This window comes from Amblyomma americanum, chromosome 6 (assembly GCF_052857255.1).
Source record: "Amblyomma americanum isolate KBUSLIRL-KWMA chromosome 6, ASM5285725v1, whole genome shotgun sequence".
Classification (NCBI taxonomy): Eukaryota; Metazoa; Arthropoda; class Arachnida; order Ixodida; family Ixodidae; genus Amblyomma; species Amblyomma americanum.
The window spans coordinates 57,057,963-57,083,322 of NC_135502.1; the positions used below are offsets into that span (position 1 = coordinate 57,057,963).

At 44.3% G+C, this 25,360-nt stretch overlaps 1 protein-coding gene across 50 annotated transcripts in view; it reads left to right on the top strand.

The window, feature by feature from the left end:
• The window catches only part of l(1)G0196 (inositol hexakisphosphate and diphosphoinositol-pentakisphosphate kinase), a 63,669-nt gene that overhangs the window by 10,724 nt on the left and 27,585 nt on the right, over positions 1-25,360 (top strand). For 24 of the 50 annotated variants that reach the window (XM_077627001.1, XM_077627003.1, XM_077627008.1 and 21 more), the window contains exons 5-15: positions 5,870-5,955; positions 6,649-6,803; positions 9,826-9,927; positions 12,236-12,397; positions 14,664-14,887; positions 16,317-16,403; positions 16,481-16,556; positions 16,689-16,798; positions 16,873-16,958; positions 17,928-18,050; positions 23,766-23,887. In XM_077627001.1, the coding sequence (XP_077483127.1) occupies positions 5,870-5,955; positions 6,649-6,803; positions 9,826-9,927; positions 12,236-12,397; positions 14,664-14,887; positions 16,317-16,403; positions 16,481-16,556; positions 16,689-16,798; positions 16,873-16,958; positions 17,928-18,050; positions 23,766-23,887 (1,333 nt within the window). The remainder of the gene's footprint in view (positions 1-5,869; positions 5,956-6,648; positions 6,804-9,825; positions 9,928-12,235; positions 12,398-14,663; positions 14,888-16,316; positions 16,404-16,480; positions 16,557-16,688; positions 16,799-16,872; positions 16,959-17,927; positions 18,051-23,765; positions 23,888-25,360) is intronic. The other 26 variants (XM_077627004.1, XM_077627007.1, XM_077627011.1 and 23 more) reach the window with 2 other exon arrangements.

Below are 25,360 nucleotides of genomic sequence, written 5' to 3' on the forward strand. Positions count from 1 at the left end.
AGGACGAGCCAGCAGCTCAGCGAACCAGCCGACGTCTCCAGGGAGAGGAGCCTGAGTTCGGGAAACTGCCGGACCGCACAAGACAGCGAAAATACGCGGCTACGAGCACCGCAACCTCGCCGAAGATGTCGACACCGATCATACTGCAGCAGCCGCGGGTGCCGCCAACTTTTAATGGATCCCTAGGCGAAGACCCAGAAGAATGGTTGGATGAATTTGAGCGCGTGGCGTCATTCAACAAGTGGGATGATGCGGCAAAGATTGGACACGTTTTTTTCTCATTGGATGGCTCCGCACGCACGTGGTACGAAAACTACGAGTCGTCCCTTACGACATGGGAGCTATTCAAGAGAGAACTATTGAAGGTATTCACCAGTGTCGTGAGGAAAGAAAGAGCCGAACGACTCCTCGAGTCCAGGATCCAGCTTCCGAATGAGCCCGTCCGCAGTTACGTCGAGGAGATGAAGCGCCTATTTCGCCGCGCCGATCCCGGGATGACCGAGGAAAAGAAAGTTCAGTTTTTAATGCGCGGCGTAAAAGAACAACTCTTTGCAAGCCTCGTCCGCCAGCCGCCAAAAACAGTCGAGGAGTTTATGCAAGAAGCCTGCACGATTGAGAAGACCCTCGACGTTCGAGCTCGGCAGTACAATCGCCCTTCCTCTGCCTGTGCAATCCGTTCGGACACGCCGGCCACCACCAGCGACAGCTTGCGGGAAGTTATCCGCGAAATCGTCCGAGAGGAGCTACGCCGATTACTGCCATCTTCCCCACAGCCACAAGCAGCGACTCTGATGGATGTGGTACGGGAAGAACTGCAACAGGCACTTGGCACCCCGACGGCCACAGAACCCCAGGCCATGACCTACGCCGCTGCAGTAAGTACTGCTCAGCCCCAGCGACAACCCCCACGTCCTCCCCGAGATGAGCCAATCGTTCCACAACGCCGCCTCACAGCCCCCGCCCGCCCAGCCTATGACCGACGCTCAAGCCCCAGGAAATGCGACGCCTGGAGGACTTCCGACAACCGGCCGTTGTGCTTCCATTGCGGTGAGGCCGGCCATATTCTTCGTCACTGCCCGTACCGACGTATCGGTCTTCGAGGATTTGCCGTTAACGCCCCACGACCACGCTTCGGACAACGTCCGCACGAAATCGACGAGTACCTGCGTCGAGAAGAGTACACGCCGAACCGCTTTTCGCGCTCACCATCGCCGTCAACCTCGCGCTTTGCGTCGCCACGCCGCAGCTACGCAGCCGCGGTGCGAGGAAGGTCGCCCAGCCCCCGTAGGGGAAACTAAAGGCGGCAACCTCTGGAGGTGAGGTTGCTCACGAGCTAAACGCCGAAGATCCTCCACCGACCACGCCCCATGAAGACGCTGCACCCGCGACGCCGCATGAAGAACCGACACTCGCTGCACCGACGCCGCACACAATGAGAACCTCGACCACGACTCAGGCTACCTTGAAATCGACGCCGCCACCCAGAGGAGCTTCGACCACACGCCCAACCCGTGACTCGCATACGCGACGAAGCCGTGACCCGACGCCGAGAGCGACATGCAATGCAAGAGCCAGGACCTCCGACCTAGAAGTGACTATCGACGGCCGGAAAGTTACCGCGCTAGTCGACACAGGAGCCGATTACTCGGTGATGAATGGAACATTCGCTGCGCAGCTCAGAAAAGTCACAACGGCTTGGGACGGCCCACAAATTCGCACCGCTGGGGGCCACCTCATTACGCCATCAGGACGATGCACAGCGCGAGTGACTGTCAAAGGACATACCTATCCTGCGACCTTTGTTGTGCTACCGCAATGCTCCCGCGAAGTGATCTTGGGTATGGATTTCCTTAATGAGCATCAGGCGATCATCGACCTGCGATCCAAGCTGATCACGCTTTCGACGGACGAAGCCATCGCTTCGATGAAAACTCGGGAAAATCACGTTGCCCTAAGTGTCCTGGAGGAAGAAGTGAGCGTCCCACCTCGTTCAAGCGTTATCGTGACCGTAGGCGCCACGAAAGCCATAAACACTGAAGCCATCATCGAGGGGAACATGCAGTTGCTACTAGACCGAGGAATCAGCATCGCAAGAGGCATCGCACATTTCCGCAATGGCCAGGCCGAAGTACTGCTGACTAACTTCAGCGAAGAATACCGGCATATTAACAGAGGAACGACGATTGCTTTCTACGACGAAATATCTGACGTACGAGATTCCTTCGCCCTCTCCGACCCCTCCGCAGAAGAACCGCCTGACCAAGAGAACTCGCCCACTTTCGACATCAACCCAGCCCTGCACCGGAACAGACAAGACCAGATCCGCAATCTGCTTCAAAACTACAGTGAGTGCTTTTCGACATCGCCGAAGGTGCGACAGACGCCAATTGCCAAGCATCGCATTATAACGGATCAACACGTCCGACCTCTCCGTCAAAGCCCCTACCGTGTGTCTCCGCGAGAACGACAAGCCATCCGGGACCAAGTCGAAGAAATGCTTCGCGACGACGTCATCCAGCCTTCAAACAGCCCATGGGCGGCACCGGTTGTTCTAGTGAGAAAGAAAGACGGCGCACTTCGATTCTGCGTGGATTACCGCCGCTTGAACAACATAACAAAGAAGGACGTCTACCCCCTCCCCCGCATCGACGACACACTGGACCGCCTCTGCAACGCCAAATATTTCTCATCGATGGACCTCAAGAGCGGCTACTGGCAAATTGAGGTCGACGAAAGAGATCGCGAGAAGACAGCATTCATAACTCCGGATGGGTTGTTTGAGTTCAAGGTGATGCCATTTGGTCTCTGTTCCGCACCAGCGACGTTTCAGCGAGTAATGGATACAGTGCTGGCAGGCCTGAAGTGGCAGATTTGTCTGGTATATTTAGATGACGTCGTTGTCTTCGCCTCAAACTTTGAAGAGCACCTCAAAAGACTTCGAACAGTACTAGACGCAATCAAGTCGTCTGGCCTAACCTTGAAAGCAGAGAAATGCCACTTTGCCTACGAAGAGCTGCTGTTTCTAGGCCACATCGTTAGCAAGGAAGGAGTACGCCCAGACCCGCAGAAAACAGCTGCTATTGAACAGTTTCAACCGCCGGCCGATAAGAAAGCAGTGCGCAGATTTCTCGGACTATGCGCATATTACCGACGATTTGTGAAAAACTTTTCGCGCATCGCCGAGCCTCTGACCCAACTGACGAAGGCAGACGTGCCGTTTAAATGGGAAGCGCCGCAAGCAGAAGCCTTCAAGGAACTTCAGCGTCGTTTACAGTCCCCACCGATCCTTGCGCATTTTGATGAAAACGCCGATACTGAAGTTCATACCGACGCAAGCAGCGTGGGACTAGGCGCCGTTCTCGTTCAAAAAAGTGACGGGCTGGAGAAGGTCATCGCATACGCTAGCCGTTCCCTTTCTAAGGCCGAGGCTAACTATTCGACCACTGAGAAGGAGTGCCTTGCCATCATCTGGGCTACGTCGAAATTCCGCCCCTACCTCTACGGACGGCCTTTCACGGTGGTCAGCGACCACTACGCGCTCTGCTGGCTTGCCAATTTGAAAGATCCCTCTGGCCGACTCGCTCGATGGAGTCTGCGTCTCCAGGAGTTTGACGTCACCGTCGTTTACAAGTCCGGACGCAAGCACACTGACGCCGATTGCCTCTCACGAGCCCCTGTAGATGCACCGCCGCTGGACGACGATGAGGACGCCTTCCTGGGACCCATCAGCGCAAGCTCTTTTGCTCAGCAGCAACGCTCGGACCCCAAACTAAAAGGCCTCATCGAGTACCTGGAAGGCAAGGTTTCTTCACCCCCTGCTTCATTCAAGCGAGGACTGTCTTCCTTCTGTTTGCAGAATGAGGTCCTTGTGAAGAAGAACTTTACAGCGAACAAAACAGCCTACCTCCTTGTTGTACCTACTTGTCTCCGCGAAGAAGTTCTACAGGCTTCACACGACGAGCCGACAGCTGGACATCTCGGGTTTACTCGCACCCTCCGCCGCATTCAAGACAAGTATTACTGGCCCCGACTGTCTGCCGATGTCGCACACTATGTGAAAACATGCCGAGATTGTCAGCGACGAAAGACTCCTCCCACACGACCAGCAGGATTTCTGAAACCCATTGAACCTCCCTCAAGGCCCTTTCAGCAGATTGGCATGGACTTGCTTGGCCCTTTTCCAACGTCAACATCTGGAAATAAGTGGATCATCATAGCGGCCGACTACCTGACCCGCTACGCCGAGGCGAAAGCCCTACCGAACGGAACAGCAGCAGAAGTGGCCAAATTTTTCGTGGAGTGCCTTCTTCTTCGACACGGCGCCCCCGATGTGCTCATCACGGACAGAGGACCAGCATTTACGGCGGAACTCACGCAAGCCATCCTGCGCTACAGCCAAACCAGCCACCGGAGGACAACTGCATACCATCCGCAGACCAACGGACTGACCGAGCGCCTGAACAAAACCATCGCCGATATGCTCGCTATGTATGTCGATGCCGAACATAAAACCTGGGATGTCATCCTGCCTTACGTCGTCTTCGCCTACAACACCGCAGTGCAGGAGACCACCCAGATGACGCCTTTCAGGCTCGTCCATGGCAGGGATGCCACGACCACGCTAGATGCCATGCTGCCCAACGTTACAGAAGAAGAGAACGTCGACGTTGCCGCCTACCTTCAACGCGCAGAAGAAGCTCGAAGGCTTGCCCGATTACGGATCAAAGATCAGCAGCGGTCCGACGCCAGACGCTACAACCTACGAAGACGCAACGCGGAATACAAGCCAGGAGACCAAGTCTGGGTGTGGACGCCCATTCGCCGCCGTAGATTGAGTGAAAAACTTTTGCGCCGCTATTTCGGCCCGTACAAGGTTCTTCGTCGGCTGGGTGAACTGGATTATGAAGTCATCCCTGACGCAATGACTGCATCCCAGCGACGCCGCGTACGACCAGAAGTTGTCCATGTAGTCCGTCTGAAGCCGTATTATGCGCGCTAAAGGCCGCTGCATTTCGATGCTCTATTTTCGCAAGATCCGTTTTTTTTCCCTTACTAGTCGCATTATTTGTTTTAATGCATCGGGTCGATGCTTCTTTGAGAGGGGAGTAATGCCGCGAATATTTGCAGTGTTTATTCGTTTTTCAAATCTGCCGCGACACCACCTTATCACTTTGTTTGCGACACAAGACGCGACTAGATTTATCTCGATTGATCGCAGCCAGGCAAAGCTGATTCTACGTTGTTCCGGAATGTTCTAGTAACTTTGCGCCCTTTATCTCGAATGTTCGCTATCAGCTTTAAATTGAGCACGGCCGACAGCGGCGGGCATTCTGTTCGACGACCGCCGAGCACGCTCGTCGCTTCGCCGCCGCCGAGTGATTCAGTCTATTTTGGGTGCAAGTCAGCCCAATAAACAGTTCTTTTAGAAGACCCTTTCGTCCGTCTTCATCGCTGCTACGACTGCCGTCACCACTACGTGACAATATCATCAGCATTGCAATCGCCAGTCACACAGTAGGTACTACGAGCAGTAAATAAATCTCATCTGCTGAAAACATATCCGCGTGAATGCATTTCTTGTGCTTCTGTGTACAGGTGTCATTCTTTTTTTGGACGATGCAAACATTTTTCGTGACCTCCTGGGATTCGTATCGTCGAGATCCTATTACTGTACCATTACAATTAGTAAGCTCTGAACTGCTGTGGGAAAGTATTAATTGCTTATTAAGCAAAGCATGTAATGCTTGCTTTGTTTTCTTTTTGCCTTTTGCTTTTTCTGATTGTTGGGTTAAGCAGAATATAGCCTGTTGATTAGAAGAATGCTAATGAGCCTGCAGAGAAATGTAATGTTGGCCATTTTTTTACACAGGAGGAAAGTCTACAGCATCCTTGAAGATGCAGGCATAGAGTTACCAAGATATGCTGTCTTGGACAGAGAATCTGCTGATGAGAAACGTATGGCTTTTATAGCTTTTCTCATGCTTTGCATGTTTTGTAGGGGATTTTGTTGGAAATTTTATTTTATTTGTGGCAAATAATAAGTAGCAGGCATGCATAGGCACACTCTGTACGTGGCACGATTTTTGAGAAAATGGTTTTGTTTACAAATTCCTATGTCTTGGCATCAGAATGTCATCTATGTCACTGGTGTTCCATTTGGGGAATTTTCCTTTTTTTTTTTCAAGGAATTTTAGGAGTAAAATTTGGTGAAAAAATTTTTTATGGAGTTTCAGGGAAGTTTAAGGACTTAAATGGTCTTACTTTTTCCAAATTGCCGGAGTTTTCAAGCTGCTATAGGGACAGAGGGCACGCAATAGGGATTTCAGTCTGAGGGAATTTTTGGTTTCAGTATGGAACATAACTGATCCACGATGCCATGCTATGTATCATGCCAGGAGGGTTTCTGAAAAGTTCCACATGGAAGAAAAATATATGTGCTTATAAAACCACAGTGATGCTGCATATAAACAAAACGGCACTTCTCCAAAGCTGCTCTTGTATATGTGTCATTGAAAATGCATACCATATTTTTAATATATATTCTAATATATATTTCCTTTTGAATATATTGGCACACTCATTTTCGGGCTAGATTTATTTTCCACCTTTTCTAAGTGAATTCGGTACTATTAATTTTATCTCACTCAGAACGGGAACTTGTTGAAGGTGAAGATCACGTTGAAGTCAACGGTGTGACATTCAACAAGCCCTTTGTGGAAAAGCCAATTTCAGCTGAAGATCACAACATCTACATCTATTACCCAACAAGTGCAGGTGGTGGCAGCCAACGCCTGTTTCGCAAGGTCAGTAACTGTTAACTTTTTGCTTAAGATTCAAAGCTACTAACCGTGATACATTTTGATTGCTTTAGTCTTGGAACTAAAGCCACTGGCTGCCAATATTGCGCCAGAATGCGTTGTACTATGTAATGAGTCTATCACTTATGGCAGGGCGAGACTTCGAAAACGGTTTTCAAAAATTTGCTGTTGAATTGTAGTAGTAAAATCTATGGCTGTGAAATTTGATAGCAATCTTCTAAATGAATGCAGCTTGCATTAGAGTTCAAAGCTGCATGAAAATTTCGTCTAATATTGTTTATTTTTGTTTCTCATTTTTTTCTTCTAATGTGCTTTTTTCTTGAAATCTACTGTAAGTAGTCGTGAAATTTTTTATTAGAGTGCATGCAGTTATTCTACGCAACTGGGACTGAAGTGATACGCTTTGAGGAAGAGATAGGTTTTTGTTTTTTTTCTTTCTCAGTGCAATAAAATTGCCATCTATGAATTACTTTTTTTTGTCATAAAAATACAACTTAGGCTCTTTATTCTAGCTCCAGTCATGTAGAAGACATTGATTGAAATTTGTGGAAAATTTTGTTTACGCCGTATAGTCCCTGAGAAAAAAGTACATAAACCTCAAAAATTGCTTTTTTGTGGAAAATTCAAATAATGCCTCAAACTTCCACTTTTCCACGCAGCGCGACAACCAAAAAAGGACCAGAAAGGCATATTTGAAGTCAAGAATACTCAAGTGTAATATATTTTCCGAAAGTTAAAGAAATAATCTATATGGAGGTCACAAAACTTAAAATGGATTTTTTTTTACAAAACAAGTGAGACGAGAGGAATGCAAATAATGCCTCTGAAAACTGTCACTTTTCTGCTCGACATGACTATGAAAAAGGATCAGGAAAGCATTTTTGATGTTGCGAATACTAAGTCGAATACATTTTCCGAATGCTAAAGAAATGCTTTACCTTCCGGAAGGTCTCAATATCTACAAATTGATTTTTTTTTTCAAAACGGAGTCCTGCCCCACCTTAAACTGTTTTAGTGCAGAGAGGGCAAGGGTAGCTGGGGGCGGCAGCACCTTTTACAGCAATATTACTAGTAGCGCCATGCCGCGCTTTTCAGAGGAGCTAGTGCTCAGTGTGGCGGCTGCAAAGAAATGCAAAATTGATTTGAAAGTTCTTCGGTTACTTTATCAATAAATATTGGGCGCAAAAACTTCGTTTGTATGCAGCTGCCCCTCCCCCTTCCCCTCCTTGCGCTTCTCTGCAGCCTGCACCCTAGCACTCCCGTAGAGTGCTCATTCCTTTGGTAGGCACGAGACGGCGCTACCGGCAGTATTGCTGTGAAATCTTGTTCTTCTGATTCGTTGTCCCTGCAGAAAATGGGGATCTATGATTAATTCTGACCGAAGGGGGCAAGTAGCCCACCCAAACATAGTACAAAATAAAAGTGACCACCAAATCCCACCTCTGCATGAAATTTGAGCTCGAACAACTGAACGGTTAGGCTGAGAGAATTTTTTTTCGAGTTTCTCTGAGTGGCGCAGCAGTCGTAATAGTATTGGGATTAGCAGGTTGGTGAATGATGCGTCAGGAATGTGGCACTTGAGTAGCGGGGATGGACAGTGGCTCGGGAAAAGTGGCATTGCCACTTAGGGGCTGCAACGAAAAGATGTCAGCAACATGAAATTTAGTTTGCGGCAAGGTGCCAGTTGTATAAAGCCAAAGCAGTAAGGCACTATTGGTAAATGGCACAAGTGAAGGTAGTGCAGGAGCAACAAACTGTGCAAACAGAAGGAAAACATTGAGGATTTGAGGAGGTTATGACTGAGCTGGAAATATGAAACCAACAATGTATGCACTGTTGTCAAATGGAACAAAAGCCTAACATTGCAGCCACTCATGTATTACAGTACTGTGATCTGCCATCTGTTTGGATTCACACATGATACCAGTGGTAGTTTAGAACTCTTGTAAAGGCATTGTACAATTGCCTTTTTTTTTTTAATTTGAACTTGCCTTTATTAGCATGGAGACATGTTTCGCAGCATGAATAAAATGCACACAGAAGACAAGGAACAAACAAGACAGCACAGTCCTGTCTTGTTTGTTCCTTGTCTTCTGTGTGCGTTTTATTCATGCTGCGAAACTTGTCTCCATTATGAACTGCAACCAACTAGCCCAAACCACCGTGTTACTTTATTAGCAGTTGTGAAACTCTACAGCATGGCTTACTTCTTGACTATGTGTTCGTGGATGGGTGCATGTTCTTGAAAGTTTTAACATGCACTTGAACAGAATTTTTTTTCAAAGGCTGTGCAACCTACCTGGCTCACTACTAGCCCCTGTGTGAGAACGGCATTTGGAAATGAAGATGACATCAAAACTATAAAGAGGTCTTAACTGCCACCTTTCCATGTGTGTTGTTACATCCTAGTAGTATCGTTAGTGCATCACTATAGATGCAAATGATAAATTCACATATGCATGAGCACACCCCTCACCTCCCATAATAAATGCTGAGCAGACCCAGCATTATGAACACATGTAAAGAATTCCATGCAATTTTTTTTGTGTGTGTCTGTCATCTTGAATATTTGGCAGGTATGTAAACGTTTGATGGATAATGCTGTGCAAGATTTCTGAGAAGCAGCCTGTGCGAATGGGCATTTTTTCGTAATCACTAGTGAATGTTTGAGTTAAAATACTATTTTATATCATTTTTACAGGCCCTGAGCATTTGCTTCAGCTAGTTCTAACGCTGAGATCAAGAAAGCTCAGATAATTGAACCTGCTCCGTACTGGCAGCTTTCACCTGAAGCTGTTGCTATGTTTGTGACACTTGTTAATGCTGCTGCAGCATCTCTTGGCACCTTCTAGTGCTCTCTCATGATCGTCAGAGCTGCTTGATGCTCCCATGCGTTTCTGTGTGCTTCAGCTCATTGGTGCACAAACAGTGACAAAAAGTCCAAAGTTGTATGTAGCACAGTGTTTTTAATGTGGAAACTTAACTGCTGTTTTCTTTTTCATTTCAGATTGGTAGCAGGAGCAGTGTCTACTCACCTGAAAGTAGAGTAAGAAAGACAGGATCGTTTATCTATGAAGAGTTTATGCCCACTGATGGCACCGATGTGAAGGTGAGCACTGTTGCAAAGATTTGTGCCACTGAAGTGAGCATGATTGCATGTTCGATAGGCCTGTGCGAACATCCAGTAATTTCAAATATTCGATCATTTATTAAAGTATTAGACCCGAATGTTTGGTATTCAAACTTGAAATATTCATCTCAAGTGAATAATTTTTCTGGGATGCTTGCTTCGCATAGTAGTTTAGATTCAGGAAAACTCCTCTGGGGTGGCCCCAACTCCATGGGTACCACCTAGGCGTACGTGCCACTTGCCTGTGCACCCGTGCGTATGCCAAGCGGCTTGTGCATGTGCTTGACAATGTAAGCAGGCGTAAGCACAACGTCTAGATTTCTACCTGCCAGGTGTCTGCACCCGCGCCGGAGCCGGCACGGCACCGTGCATCAGTTGGAAAACACGTGGCTCCCTTGACTTCCGCGGGACGAGTCTGAGCTGGCTGCAGCTGATCTTCTCCATGTGAAATTTGCTAATCAACCGCGAGGGTGCAAGCACAAGGAGCTAGCATGAGGCACATGGAGATGGGCACCCCTTTCCGATGCCCGACACAGAGTGGCGATGGGCACTCAGGCACGTGGTGCATACGCCTGGCGGTGGCCCATGTAGTCACCACTTAAAAGCAATAGTTGCACTATGACGTATTCGCAATTAAGACCAGCAGTTGGAGGAAGTCCCACAAATACGTTGGCTCCACATGTAAGCACACTGTGTGTCCGGCTTGCTGTGTCTTCGTCTTCTGAGCACTTTGGCAATTTAATGCACAACTAACTAGCCCGAAATCTGCCGTCCACATATAGGTTGACTCCTGAAATTTTCGAAGGCTATTTTCGCAGAAAGTCGACACAGCTTCAATGAATGTTACAAAGCTTCAGTGCAGTCTTTCGTTTCTTAACGTTATAGCCTTGTGTGTTAGAAAGATGCATGATTTCGAAAATGCCTAGTCTGTCGTCCAGCCTTTTTTATGTGCCTGAAGTATTTGCAATACATTAGAACCCCTCTATAGTAAAATGACTTGGACCAGCAAAAATCTTTACTACTAGTATATCAGGGTCTTTACTCTATCAGTTATTGGTGATGGCATGGCTCTGAGGATACTGTCTGGTAATTCATAGGCTTTTGTTCTGTAAACACAGTGTTGGTTTATGAAAGAAACACTCACAAATACCTTCCATCCTGCGCTTATTATCCCTTTATGGGATAATTATTTATTTTGAGTCATCACATTTCATGTTATCACGTTTTCGATTTTGTTTATGCCTCGAGGAAGCACTGCATTTGTACAAATGCAATGCGGCTGCAAATATAACGCGAGTTTGATTTCATGTGAAACCAAAGCTTAGCGTGAACACGGCGTCATTTTCTGCAGCCTTACAGTCGTTTAAGAGGCAATAGTTATACGAGTGGTGCAGTCAAGGCCTGGCGGTACCGTTCACGCAGTGCGGCCATCCGTCCGTTTCTTGCCGCTGCTTCCCTGTGCTTCTCGCTGCCATGCTGCGAATGTTCTCTCTTTTCTTCCCTTCATTGCATTTTTATTGTCTTTCCTTTTTAAGTGACCCGCGCCTCCTCCTTTGTGAGTTCATAGCCTGCTTTACCCTTTTTTTTTTTTCGTGCGCGCCGCGAGCTTTGCCTCATGGCCCTAAGGGCTTTAAGAAGTTGGCTTCTCCTCGCAGCTTCTGAGCGTGGTGGCGAAGCTATCTCAAAAAGCGCCGTTTTATCGTCTTTGGTATGTACATTTACCTCCAAATATCGGCCTCGCGCGTGTCGCGTTGTCATCATTCTGCGGGAGGTACGTCGCCACTGCCAGACCCTGTTTACTACAGCCGTTTTACTTGAAAAAAACCTTTACTGCAACAAAAAAAATATACAGTCGTCCATGGAAGGTGAAATGGGACAGCAGTTTCACTTTACTATAGCCGAGTTTTTACTGTATCCGAGTTTACTATAGCGGGGCTCTGCTGTATTCGCTTCGAATTCGCTTCAAAGCAAAAAATTACTATTTGCACAAGCCTGATATTCAGCCACTTTAATGTGTTATCATGAAGCCTCAATCATGACAGATGCATGTAGAGGCACAGATTCAGTTATTAGACTTGTTTTTGTCCCTTTGTAGCGACACTAATTTAAAGTAGTGCATTGCTACAGTGGGAACTCCAGTGCTGAACGCACACTTATCATCTTATATAAGCATCAGCTTATCATCATCTTATGCAAGTACTATGAAGCAGTTTTCCTTTGTGTGCTGTGCTGTTCCACTCGTCGATTCTGTCGCGTCCCCAGATACATGGTGGTCATCTTCCTCCAGGTGTACACTGTGGGTCCAGACTATGCGCACGCAGAGGCCCGCAAGTCCCCTGCCCTGGACGGGAAAGTGGAGCGTGACAAGGAAGGCAAAGAAGTGCGCTACCCTGTCATCTTGACCAACACTGAGAAGCTGATTGCTCGCAAGGTCTGCTTGGCCTTTAAGGTAATCACACTCCTTTCTGAAATTACTGTTGTGTGACATTTGGCATGTGCCCTCCTTTTCCTTCGCTTTATATTCTTTCCCTGTTATTTAAAGTGGTGCTCAAAGATCTAAAGGGTCCCTGCAACAATGTGCGCTGAGGGTAAAGAAAGAGTGGTATTGAGTCATCCATCATACTTCCACAAAAATTGTTGATCTTGGTGCTGTAGCATCAGAAGTATCAACGGTTAAAAATGACCCTTTGCTTTTCCCCTCTCCGCTCATACACCCAAGCCAGCCAGAGAAAAAGAAAATTAAAAATTACAGGCCAGGACCATGCTTTGCCTAGCCTACGAATGCTTTGGTTGTCTGCTTTGTTTGTTTTGTCGCATGTTATCCGACCTTGGTAAGGCAATAGAGGGGAGAGGGGAAGAGAGTCTTGCTGCTGCCTTCTCCAGGCAGCCATGCACCCCGCACCTCTTTTACATGCTTGGTCTATGAACCTCGTTTTAGTTATTTGCAAGCCATTGAGAGCCCCTCACGACCGATATCACGCAAGCCTCATGACACTGCGAGGCAGGATTTCGCGCAAGAGACCGGCACCAGATGTTGCTGTTAGTCTTGGAAATGGGAAATTTTAAACATTATTTGTAAATTATTGGCTTGCCCTTGAGAACTTACATATGGTATGAATGCTCAGTAAGCTTTAGTCTATTCATAATGCGCGCATTTTATAGCCAACTTCAAAACCATTGCAGTGACTCTTTAATGGTTACATGCTGGTACAAGTGTACTGTACATTATCGTTGTGTGCTTTGGTCTGGGCTGCAACACAGCATTTATTGGGCTAGGCTTGCTTTTATAAGTTTTTTACACTTTTGCCTAAGACAGACCAATTTGTCCTCATAACCAGGTTTGCCGAGACAGCCACCCTCCCGATATTTGCGTTGAACCTGGATTTTTTTTTAATTAAACGTTCTTTTTGGCTCATTTATCTATTTTCCTATTTTTAAATGAAACCTTCTTTTTGGCTCATTTCACTATTTTCCTGCACAATTTAAAACGGGATGCGAGTCTTGTGATCACAAAAAATCGCGGAAAAGTAGCTTTTTATAAAATAATTTAATTTCTCGTACTAAATATACATCAAATTATATATCCACAAAATAACCATGCTTAAAACGATCCTAAAGTATTAAAAAAATGAATATTTTGAGAGTCGTACTGTCGAAAAATGAAGCGCGGGCTCCGAAATTAAGTATCGCTTCATGCAATCAGAATTCCAAAACTGCCTTTCAACCGTCGCTATTTTGCTTCCGTTTGAAAGCTCAGTTTACACCCTTTCGTTTGACACCTCCTAAGATGGCATCAGAGCAGCGCAGCTAACGCTACAGCCAAAATTTTTGGTGATATGATTTCCCACGATTCAATATGTGCGCACAGTCTTCAAGTTCCTATCTCTGTTCATGATTTTGCAAATACTTTCTCCACCTGTCAGGCTTTTTCTCTGGTTTGCTTTGGGTAATTGAAATGAGCTTGGAATCAATTTATTTGTGAGGTTGGGAGGGATAGAGCTGTGCAGTGATGCTATTTTTACTGGCTTTTGCATTATGCCTAAATTTTAATTATTTACTTTTCTAAATTACCACCCATCCCATTTTGTGCATTCCATTCATGGAATTTTTACCAATGTATTTTCGCTGAGGCAAGTGGTTTTAAAATCTGTATCACCACATAGAGTGCACCTTGGGTGATGCAATTCTGTAAATATTTCTAATAATTTATAAACATTTCTTGGATAACGGCCTGCAATGAAAAGCCCATCTAAAGCCACAAATCTGCTTATAAACGATATTCTAGTCTAGTTATTCAAAATCTGTTTTCATATTCGGACTCTACATAAAAAGCACACTTTCATGGCAATGATAATAAGGATCGTGCCATTACTAAAGAAAATATTTTTAAGATCTTCATACCTCTTAGCATTATATATCCTGCAAAGTGCAAGATTGAGCAACTCTACACCGAATGATCATTATATGCGTTGTGGCATTGTTTTGAGCTTTAATATAAAGAATACACAATTATCACGCATAATATATTGAGTTCACCTCATGCACAGAGTAAAAAGCTTTTTGCAGTTTAATGATTTAAATGTCTCAAAATGTTTATTTGGTTGCAAGTTCTTATCTTCAGTGCAGCTAGGGGTAGCCTGCTTATTTATTTTTTTCCTTTAGTGTGCCTATGTGTGTTCTCGTAATGAGCGAGGCTCTCTGCAACCCTGGTGCAGCAAACCGTTTGTGGCTTTGACCTGCTGAGGGCCAATGGCAAGTCATACGTGTGTGACGTGAACGGGTTCAGCTTTGTGAAGAACTCGATGAAGTACTACGACGACTGTGCCAAGATCTTGGGCAACATGATTCTGCGGGAGCTGGCCCCTCAGCTCCACATCCCCTGGTCCATGCCTTTCCAGCTGGATGATCCTCCAATCGTGCCCACTACCTTCGGGAAAATGTGGGTGCACTCCTTGCCTTTTGTCCCGCGCCCTTCTTTTTACAATGAACAAATCGTTGACCTGAACTCATATAATTCTGAAATGTTGATTAAGTCTAATTTCCATAGAGTCATGCGGTAGGTGTGTAGATAAGTAGCTCTCGAACTGAATTCTGCAGAACTCTTGGGCTCCTCGGAGTGTTTTTGGTGTTCCTCAAGCTCATAAGTGTATGCATGCCTCCCCACCTTTCCCTTACCAGCTATGTTTTGAGACTAATATATAGACCGTTTTGCTACGCAGCGACTCATTATTAATTTAATTTCGGCTTTTTTTTTGGGAGGGTGGGGGGGGGCAGCTGTGTCTGCATGATACAGTGTTTACATGATTGTAAGTCAACTCAAATATAGTCGACTCCCCCATTATTGCATGTCAGGAAGAAAAAAAATAAGGTGTGTCCATGCGCACATTCCGAAAAATGAAAATTTATTTGTCACTGGACTACTCGTCCATGCTTGCACCATCATCCTCACTAGTGTCCGTCGTCATCACTGCTGCGGTCCCACAGCACTACGTTATAACGCCGTTGTCCCGTCAAATTCCGCACTTCGCAAACAACTGCACCACATCATCGCGTGGAACAACTGAAAATTTTTCCTCGCTGCAGCCACCACACCTCTATCACCCATTCCGAGACATCAAATTTGCAGCCCAGAGCACAGTTGTTCGTTTGTTCGGCGTAAAGAATGACAGCCATCTTGAATGTAGCCGTGAACGAGCACCGAATGCTTACCGGCCATGGAGCACAAATGACAATTGATGAAACACTAATTAAAAACTGATGAAATGTGGCTGGCAGTCAAGTATAATGCGTCAAACAGAGCCAAAGAGAGACTATGCGCAAGCGGTGTCGGCTGTTCCATCAGCTACAGGCACTCTCCAGAAGGAGTGCCATTCCAAGTGGCATTGCCGTCGCAATTGGAACAGTGGCCCTTCCATCAACTATCGACACTTCCATGAGCAAGGATCGCACCCCTCAGAAAAAAAAGAAAAGGATAAAACCTTTCGAACAAGCATGCAGAATAGCTGAATGCTACTGGACAGATCCGTAGATTGCAACCATGCTGTAGCATTCCTGATGTCACGTTTGTCTCGCCTTCATTTATGGTGCCGTGCTTTGGGTTTCATTGTAAGTCGACGCCCCCACTTCGGATTTTCAAGTTAAAAAATGGGTCGACTTACAATCGTGTAAATACAGTACTATATTTTGCATCGATATTAGGAAGGAATGGAAGCCAAGTCAGGCAGTGTTCTTCGGCACCTTTTAAAAGATGTTCCGGTTTTCTGAGGCTGGCGATGTAGGGGTGGCTACAGAATGCCATCAATCTTTGGTTTGCACTTAGCATGCATGCAGTCTTTTTCATGACTGTTCTCTTTTTGTCTTGCATTCAGGATGGAACTCAGATGCGTCATTGCTGTTATCCGTCATGGTGATCGCACACCTAAGCAAAAGATGAAAATGGAGGTGAAGCACCCAAAGTAAGCACAGGCCTACAATGCTAGCTGAATGATCACTGTGCATGCTAGTGGCTAACTTATTTCACCATTTTTCACAGGTTCTTTGAGCTTTTCGAGCATTATGGAGGCTTCAAGGATGGCCACATCAAACTAAAAAAACCAAAGCAGTTGCAGGCATGTGATGTGTTCCGTACTGTGACATTGCATGTTTGCTTTTTCCCTTATATTAGTGCAGCATCACAGTTATTGAACTTATGTGTACAGAAACCTTGCATAACTATGCCTGTGTATGCTCAAACCTTGCAGGAGATCCTGGACATCTCACGCTTCCTCCTGAGTGAAATCGAGCACAAGTCTGACCCGGAAGTTGAGGAAAACAAAGCTAAGCTTGAGCAGCTAAAATCAGTTTTGGAAATGTAAGGATGTTTCCCCTTAATGGTTGTTGCAATATGCTGACCTTTTTTTTTGTTTTACTCATTTCAATGTGCAGGTATGGACATTTTTCTGGTATCAACCGCAAAGTGCAGCTGAAGTACCAGCCTAAAGGAAGACCTCGGCATTCAAGCAGTGATGAAGGTAAGTTAATGTCAGTAGTACTGTGTTCAGAAGGTTTAATGTTTATTACTAGCAGAAGTTTTTATGGTTTTTATGGCTAGTAAAACTCATGTAAACAAACGGACACCCTCTTCTGAGAAATCTTGTTGTACATTTCTTTTTGGTTGATGCTGTTTTATTGCATGTGCAGAAAGAAAAACTCCCCACCTTCTTCCTTTGGCTCCTAAATGTGAGTGCAAGATGGTGAACACTCACTCAACAACTGTTATGGAGCCTTTAGAAAATAGCGAGTTCATTGTCATGGGTTTCAGGAAGTTTACAGCCTCCTTGTTAAAGGAGAAGCCTCTTAAACAAACTGGCTTGGCTCATAGCATTGCTAATTTTTGCAGCTTAATCCCACTTTAGTCCTTTTCTCACTTTTATACACTGGAAGAACTTTGCTTCATAGATGCAGAGAAAGCTCCATGGAGTTTTTTTATTCTGAGCAAAGTGTCATTGGTCAGCCTTTTCTTGACTCTGCTGTCATTTGTCCAGCAACAAAAAAGCATTAATTGCTGAGAAATTTGGTAACAAATTTGGCATACCTTTGTCCTGACACTCCAATTAAAATTTGTGATATAGGAAGGCATGCTGTGTTGTGGGTTTGCTTTGAATAATTTTTCACATTTTTTTGTCTTTGGCTGTGTTGTACAATGTTAGTTAGTAGCAATGGCATATAAAAATTACCTAGCAGTTGGGTGCGTTTACATAAACTAATATTTTCTTTTCTCTTTCACAAAACTCTCACCTGATGTTGCTGTTGTGTACATGCAGAAGCGATTGGTGGCGGTGCTATATGTCTTTATTCTTCAAGCTTTTCTAGCTTATACGAGCTCCATTTTTTTGTGAGGGTCGCTACTTATTCGTTAGAAAGTGGCACTAATCCAGTGGTCTAGGCCAACATCTATTAGCTGTCAGTGTCCCTCTAGAACATTGGTTTCTGCTGTGCAGACTACCCAAGGGAGCCGTCGCTGGTGCTCATCCTCAAGTGGGGTGGTGAGCTGACACCGGCCGGCCGAGTGCAGGCTGAAGAACTGGGCCGAGTCTTCAGATGTATGTACCCTGGCGGACAAGGTACGCTTGGCAGCTCGGTCTCGCTGGTACTGGCACATGAGACTCCTCCCAGCACGAATCCCCGCCACCCCTCCTCAGTTGATCCCACTGCATGTGGAAACCGGTGATGCACCCAGGTCACATAGCGACGTTTGGTACATGCCTGAGCTGGCATCAGAGTAGCATCTTTCTTTATTGCTCAAATTCAATTTCGTCTCATACGCAATACCAAGAGTCGCCATTGCCATTCTCTGTGGAGCTTATTACTTGGAGAGTCCATTTACCTTCACGGGGTGATAAGCAGTGACAGTACAGTGAAAATCCTAAGAAATATGGATATGGATTGTGGCTAGAGCCTCTACTATCGAATATAGCATCAGCGAAAACTTCTTTCAGAAGGTTTGGCATATTGATAATTATCACACAATCATCATCCTAAACTTTGTGTTGCTCCTTCTGAGCGTTTTTCTGGTGCAGTAAGTACTGACACAGCTATTACTTGTACCTGTGGCATGTTACACATAAATTCCCTAAAATGTGGCCCTGTTCGCTTTGTACCGTGAGGATATATCAGAGGAGCCATATGCAATGCTTGAATTGCACACTAGCAGGGTGGCTTTGTGCACCTTCCTTTCTTAGTAATATTGTTCATCATTCCTTCCTTTCAGCTGCTTCAAAAGATTGAAAATATTCTAGCTGCTGAACATACTGAGTAAAAGGTACTCAGATCCTCATTTTTCCAAAATTTTGGTATCTCATGATTCTTGGGCATTGTTGAAGTAGTTTTTAAGGAAGTCCATGTGAAGCTGACTGCAAAAAAAAATAAGAAGAAACAAAGAAAGACACAAAGGAGTGACTAGACAAAGCACATCTGTCTAGTCATTGTAGAAATTTTTGAAAATGTGAAGTAGCAGCTGAATTACAGATGTCTAATACTTTACAGTACGGCACTCACATCTTCAGTGTAACTCCTGCAGGCCTATCTGCGGATGCAGTCCCACCTTTGAAGCTTATGTTGAGGCTAGGCACCTTTTATTTAGATTTTTTTTTTTTCGATGGAACAGATTTATGTTGTGGTGCTTTCTTTGGCACTGCTGGCTCCCTTGAAGCTTTTTGTGACTTAATAGCACCATACCCGAACGCTGATAGCATACACCCGCAATGTGTACGCACGGAGCTCACTATCGTCATTAGAGTTCGTTCATTCATTCATTCATTCATTCATTCATTCATTCATTCATTCATTCATTCATTCATTCATTCATTCACATTTCCTAAAGAGAAATTGGCCTTAAAGAAAAGCCTTTTTGTATAACAAGCATTTTTTCTAGCAAATGTCATTTTTTTATTGATACACAGATAAGTTTGATTAGACTAGAGCATGAAGAGACTTCTTTTATTAGTAAAAGGCATTAGGCATTTTTCTATTGTCAAAGCTGCAATATGCCGTATCCATGTTGCAAAAGTGTTCTCCACCTCTTGTGACATGCAGTTTTTTCAGCCAGAAAGCTAGGCCATTTGTTGTAAAGCTATGGATGGTTCCTCTGTATCGACACATTTTTCACATAATCACATACAGGTTTTACTGAAAACTAAAAAGACAGTAATTGGGCAGTCGTTACTGTCCCTCCCTGTTTGAAACCGTTTTTGCTTGAAGGAAATATCCCCCCCCCCCCCTTTTTTTTCGCAGTTGTGCATGCAGCTCATTAGAAAGAGTCTTCTTGGGCAGCAGGTGTGGGAATAGACAGCTGTCTTTAAAACTGTGTCCCAGAACATCTTGAAAAGAGGTTCAGTATGTGCTCCTGGGTGCTGTTGACTTAAAGGTGTTGTTTTGGCCTTCGTAGTCGCAACTCATGGTAGTCGTTGCTACCTCTGCAACCATGCTTCTAGGACTGTTCTTATTGTTATTCTACCCCTGCAAGTGGTGCGAGTGCCATTTCTGCAACCCCAGATGAGGTGCAACCATCTTTTATTTTACTCCTGAGTGTGCCAGTGCCACAAGACCATCCTGTTTGCTTTGCTCCATCTGTTGTTCACCAGACCCATACAAGCTACTGTATTTACCATTACTAAAATTTCTTCACTGCCCAAGATGTGATTGAAGTGCAGTGGAATCTTGCTAACTCAAGCGCACACTATTTTGCACTTGCTCACTTGAACTGGTGCTCGGGTACCATCGGAGCCTTATGTTTTTAAAAAGGAAGCCGTGTATGTCGGATGAATCGTTGAATTTTAATCACTTGATTCAAACGATGTTGCTCACTAACACAGATTACTTGCAGAAATCACTTGGCAAAGCAGCACACTCTGGGTAAATGTACAAAAAATAAAAGTGATAGGAATGAAACACAGGAAAGCCATATGTGTCATAGCCAACACTGCGTTAGTAAGTTAGTAAGCACTGTTGTGTTAAAGTCACCTTTGTCATTAAGTTCAGGGATGTCCATTTAAAGGAAAGCGCTTAAGGAACCAACTGCTCACATAAGAAAAATAGCAAAGAGCACGTTTTATTATTTCATGCCCTCGCCAGCTTCAGACTTGTGTAGCCCTGTTCTGCAGCTACATCTTCGCACTTCTTAGGCAGAATGCCTCGTTGCATTAAAGTTATTTTTTTGTCTTCTCTAGTCACACGCCTGTTAATGTATATGGCAAGCGAAGCAGTTGTATAGCTCATGACCCTGTGTGTCACATTGGGTTATGATCCAATAAGCCAAGTTGAAAGCCATAGACCAAGTGCTGTACTAAAGCAATTTTTTCTATCTTATCGAAGTTGAATTAGCAAGAGTCTGCTGTGGATTCTAGTTGGATAGTTTATGCTGAAAACAGCTGCTTTGGATTTGGGAAGACAAAGCTGCTGGTTAAATTTGTTCAGTACTCATTACAGCTACTTAACTTTCATTTTGTCTGGAAAAGCTAAATAGCATGCAACCTTCTAGTTTTTTTTTTTGAGTGTTCAAAAAGACTGATAGATTTGAAGAATTATTGTATTTGTTCTTGTACTGCTGCATTGCTATATCTAATAATGTTTTTGCTGTTCTGAACTTCTCCTTAAATTTAGCATTTGCCTCTACTTGTGCACAGTAAATATTTGATGGGATCTAAAGTGTAAGTTTGACACCAGGCATATTAGTAAATACAGTACTGCACGGGTCCTTGTTATGTGCATTGTAAACTTGTAAAACCGTGCTGTTTCTTTTTTGCTTTCTGGTGGTTTTTTGTATGTTTGTTCCAGAGTGTTGTCCATTCCTCCCTTGCAGTTGCTGCTGCAGCTTATGTTGCTACTGGTGTTGTTGGCTTGTTGCCATTTTTAATGTTTTATTTTTGCTTTTAGTGCCACTGCAAGGCTTTCGCTACTCATCAAGCTAATGCGCATTCAAACTTACTGTTATTTGTGTGGGTTGTGCTGTCTGTACGTTGACTGCATATATCTGCAGCCACAAGCAAACAAAATATTGCCATGAAATTATTTGCAAAAGTATCGGTGAAATTCGGCTGAAACTTCATGTTGTCGGCATCTAAAACCTTTTGCGTGTTAAGAAAATAAATTAAACTGAAGAGCGGTTTATTGTAACGCTGAAAGGGCTGGCAGCGTAACCGTGGCACAAACTGACCCAGCAGCAGCGGCACCAGTACGGACTTCCAGAGCGAGCTCGAGCTCTCCAATGCGCGCGGCAGCCGGTCGTCGAGGTCGCCCAAACCTCTTCATCATCTTTGGTGGTGGCACACTGTCGTCTTCCTCATTGCAAAACGTTTAATTATTTCACAGGTGTAGGCTTTTTCTTGAGTCTAACCACCAGCCTGTCAACTAAACCTTAGCCAAGCCTACCATTTTACAGCCTAAGCCTAACATTTCTTTTACCATGCTTTGAAAAAATAATAATAATAACAGATGCTTTGCAAGCAATCCAGTATGCCAGATAACTGTAACATCAAGTAGTGCCTTTCACCGTTTCATTCTTCACAGGATTTTTTAGCTGCCTTATGTAAACTGCAGTTTACTTAATAGATATCTGCCTGTTTTATTATTATTAAGGATAAGATTACAGCAAGCAGTTCTTACGTCAGTTCTTACTTATCGGCTCCTTCCCTTGAATCTAGGGTGCAATTATGTATCGACTTATTATTATTATATAGCATCACCAGCATTTCGCACTGCTTCAGCGACCTGTGATAGTTGGATGGTGAGCGAGTGATGGCCTTGCATTGTGCACTGCGCATTTTCTCGTTTTTGCCAGCATTTTGTTTGACACCATATTCAGTTGCTGCTTGTTCTTCGCACGCCCTTCGTGAATAGTGGAATGCCATCAACCATTCTCAACGGCTTCAATCGAAGAAACGAGTGAGCATGATAAAAGGCCTTTCTACTCGTGCTTCCTTGTGCTCATTAACGCTGAGAACATTAACGTACTTAATTTCAGCTTGATTTTCAAAGATGTGCTTACATGCTGTCCTTCCAGTGCAATTTAATTTTCAGATTTTTTTCTTTATACCTTTCTTTTTCTTGCTCTTTGAAACTGAAGCAGTTCAGAATTTACATTACACAGATCTGATGGTCATACAGATGACTTATGCATAGCTACTTTATATTAAAGTTAGCTTTCTTCTCTGATATATTTAGATTTCTACACTGCAAAAGACCCTTTTAACTCTTTGAGTGTCATTTACGTACCCGTACGTTCTCCACTCTGCGTTCAAAAATGCACGCCAGAACGGAAAGTTAGCATGTTTGGGGTGGTGCCGCCATCTGCAGAATATTTCTAGAAGCTTTTATTATCATCTCTTCAATGGGTTTCTCAGTTGAAGGTCGCAGATTGCGGAAGAGCTGCGCCAAACCCTTACTCATGGGAGGGGGGTGGAGGGGGCTCGGCTGCTCGTCACTAGCACCGCGCGCTCATTTTATGAAAGGAGTGGAGGCTTCTCTGTGCGCGAGCGCCCCTACGCATGCAATTCTTCATTCAAACATTCGTGAGGGTGGTTTTGGTATCTGTTGTAACTTTTGTAGCAGTTTTTTTTTTTTTTGTCATTCTCTCACCATGCCCTCTTTGGGGTGCCGTGCCAAGTTTACACAGCGTGCACCGCTACCACTCCACGGGCTCACTCACCACTATTAGCGACAAGCTAATGTGGTTGCATCGCTCTTCCATCTCTCTCTTTCATCTTTTGTTCACGAGTTGCTGTTTTTACTTTGTACAGGCCGCTGGAACACCTCCCTCCTTGTGGGTGCGTCACTCCCGAAAAAACCTGACACTCAAAGGGTTAAAAAGGCTGTGTGTGATAACTTTTTTTATAAACTGCTAGTCTCTCTTCTCTTGTTGCAATATCCTAGCCATGCTTGTTTTACTATGCTAATGCATATAATACCAATTTAAATGAAAAAAAAAGAGAAGCATACGGTTTTTTTTTTTTTTTTTTTGAGGGAGGGTGAACGAGTAGTGGTTTCATTACTTAATGATGTACCTTTTGTTGTTTTCGTCTGACACCTTAAGCTTATGGCTTTGATATTGTAAGGCCATAAACTCTGCACCTATGTCTGCACCACAGTCAAAGTCCGGCCTAGGGTATGTGTGTGCATGGTCAGCATTTCTTCTCCAACTGCACATTTTGCAAGAGCCTGTAAATGCAAGCAAAGAAAGAAAATGTGTACGGCTGTGACGTTGAGAATGGTTTATGCCAGGACAAACCACGATGGGGCTACATTGTGCTGTTATTATTTTATGATGCGCTGACCAACTTTAGGTGAATACGCTGGCACTCGAGGACTGGGATTGCTACGCCTGCACAGCACGTTCCGTCATGACCTCAAGATCTACGCCTCGGACGAGGGCAGAGTGCAAATGACAGCTGCAGCTTTTGCCAAGGCAAGCGAGCAGGCATCTTTTGTTTGTTTGTTGGATTACTGTGATGAACTGAAGTTTGCCAGGCTGCTATGCATGAACATCATTTTCAAATCAATCTTGGTTCAAAGACCATTCTCCTGTGATAAACGTATCAACTACTAGCAGTCAAGTTTTGGTGAACAAAAAATTAATGTACATAAAAATGCCAAGGATGGGGAGGTGCGACCCACACACACTTTTCATAGTTATGTAATATGTCGGGGCAAGTAAATTGTCTTGAAACTCTCGTACATCTCTGAATTGTCTGTGAAATAATCTTCAAAGGTCTATGAGATGTCTTGATTGAATTAGTGCGTGCTGGAATTGTCGGTAATGTCTTGGCTGGATGCACAAATCTTTTATTAGGAATCATATAGGGATTCTGTCAAGCTATATGCAATTACTGTAAGGCGAATAACTTAACACCAATATTGAGTTACAGGATAGCTTTAGAGATCTTGTGTTTGTTTTTGCAAAATCTACGCAAGTGACCATTATAAACATTAAAAAAATTATAAGTGCAGTTTTACACCAATTATGAAACATGCCATAGAGTCTCCCAGTGGTGAATATACATGTGCTCATAAAATGTTTTAAATATACAATCACACCAGACAGCATGCTATGTGCACAATGCTACACTCACCTGATTAAGATATAATTGACCTTTTCTCATGTTATCTCTCTTCCTCTCCTTCACACTTATATATAATACTACTCAAAACTGCTGTCTTCATGTGTGCTACGGAAGAAATATTGATTCGCAAGGCTAAATGGATGAGTATTCTGAGTAGTCTTGCAGTTCTGTGCGATGCAATTGAGCAGGCTTATCTGCAGTTTTCTTTTAGCTAAAAACCTTGATTACTGCATAAAAAGTTATACTCAACAAAGGGAAGTATTCTGGCGTATGTATATCTCATGCACATTCTAATCTGCCAAATGTATACGCCTTTCATGAGAAGTCCTTTAGATAAACAGATATGTAGTCCAAAAATATGTCATTTTCTTTGTATTGACTCCTCCTCGCCAGTAAGAATGGTGCAGCTAATACTTTTGTATCATTTAAAATGTAAGAGGTCTCACTCCTCCTCTCCAGTAAGAATGGTGCAGCTAATACTTTTGTATGATTTAAAATGTAAGAGGTCTCTTAAAAATGCTATCTTCTACTTGTTGACAAGGCACATTCTAGCCAGATTTTCTCACTTAAATGCCTTTTCCAGTTCACCGCGGGAACTGTGGACATGACATCTTCAATACACATGGGAAAAAGACAACAAATCATACTTATTTTCAGTCACACAAAACAGGCAAGAGCTCAGGAGTTAACTCAGTAGTTCTCTTGACCCATTCAACCATTCTTTAAGCTGTCGGCTTTTCTGCTATAACAAAGCTTTAAATGGTTCACAAGTTTTTAGTGTTGGGTAAATCTGTCGACATGAAGCAGGTGCTGTATCC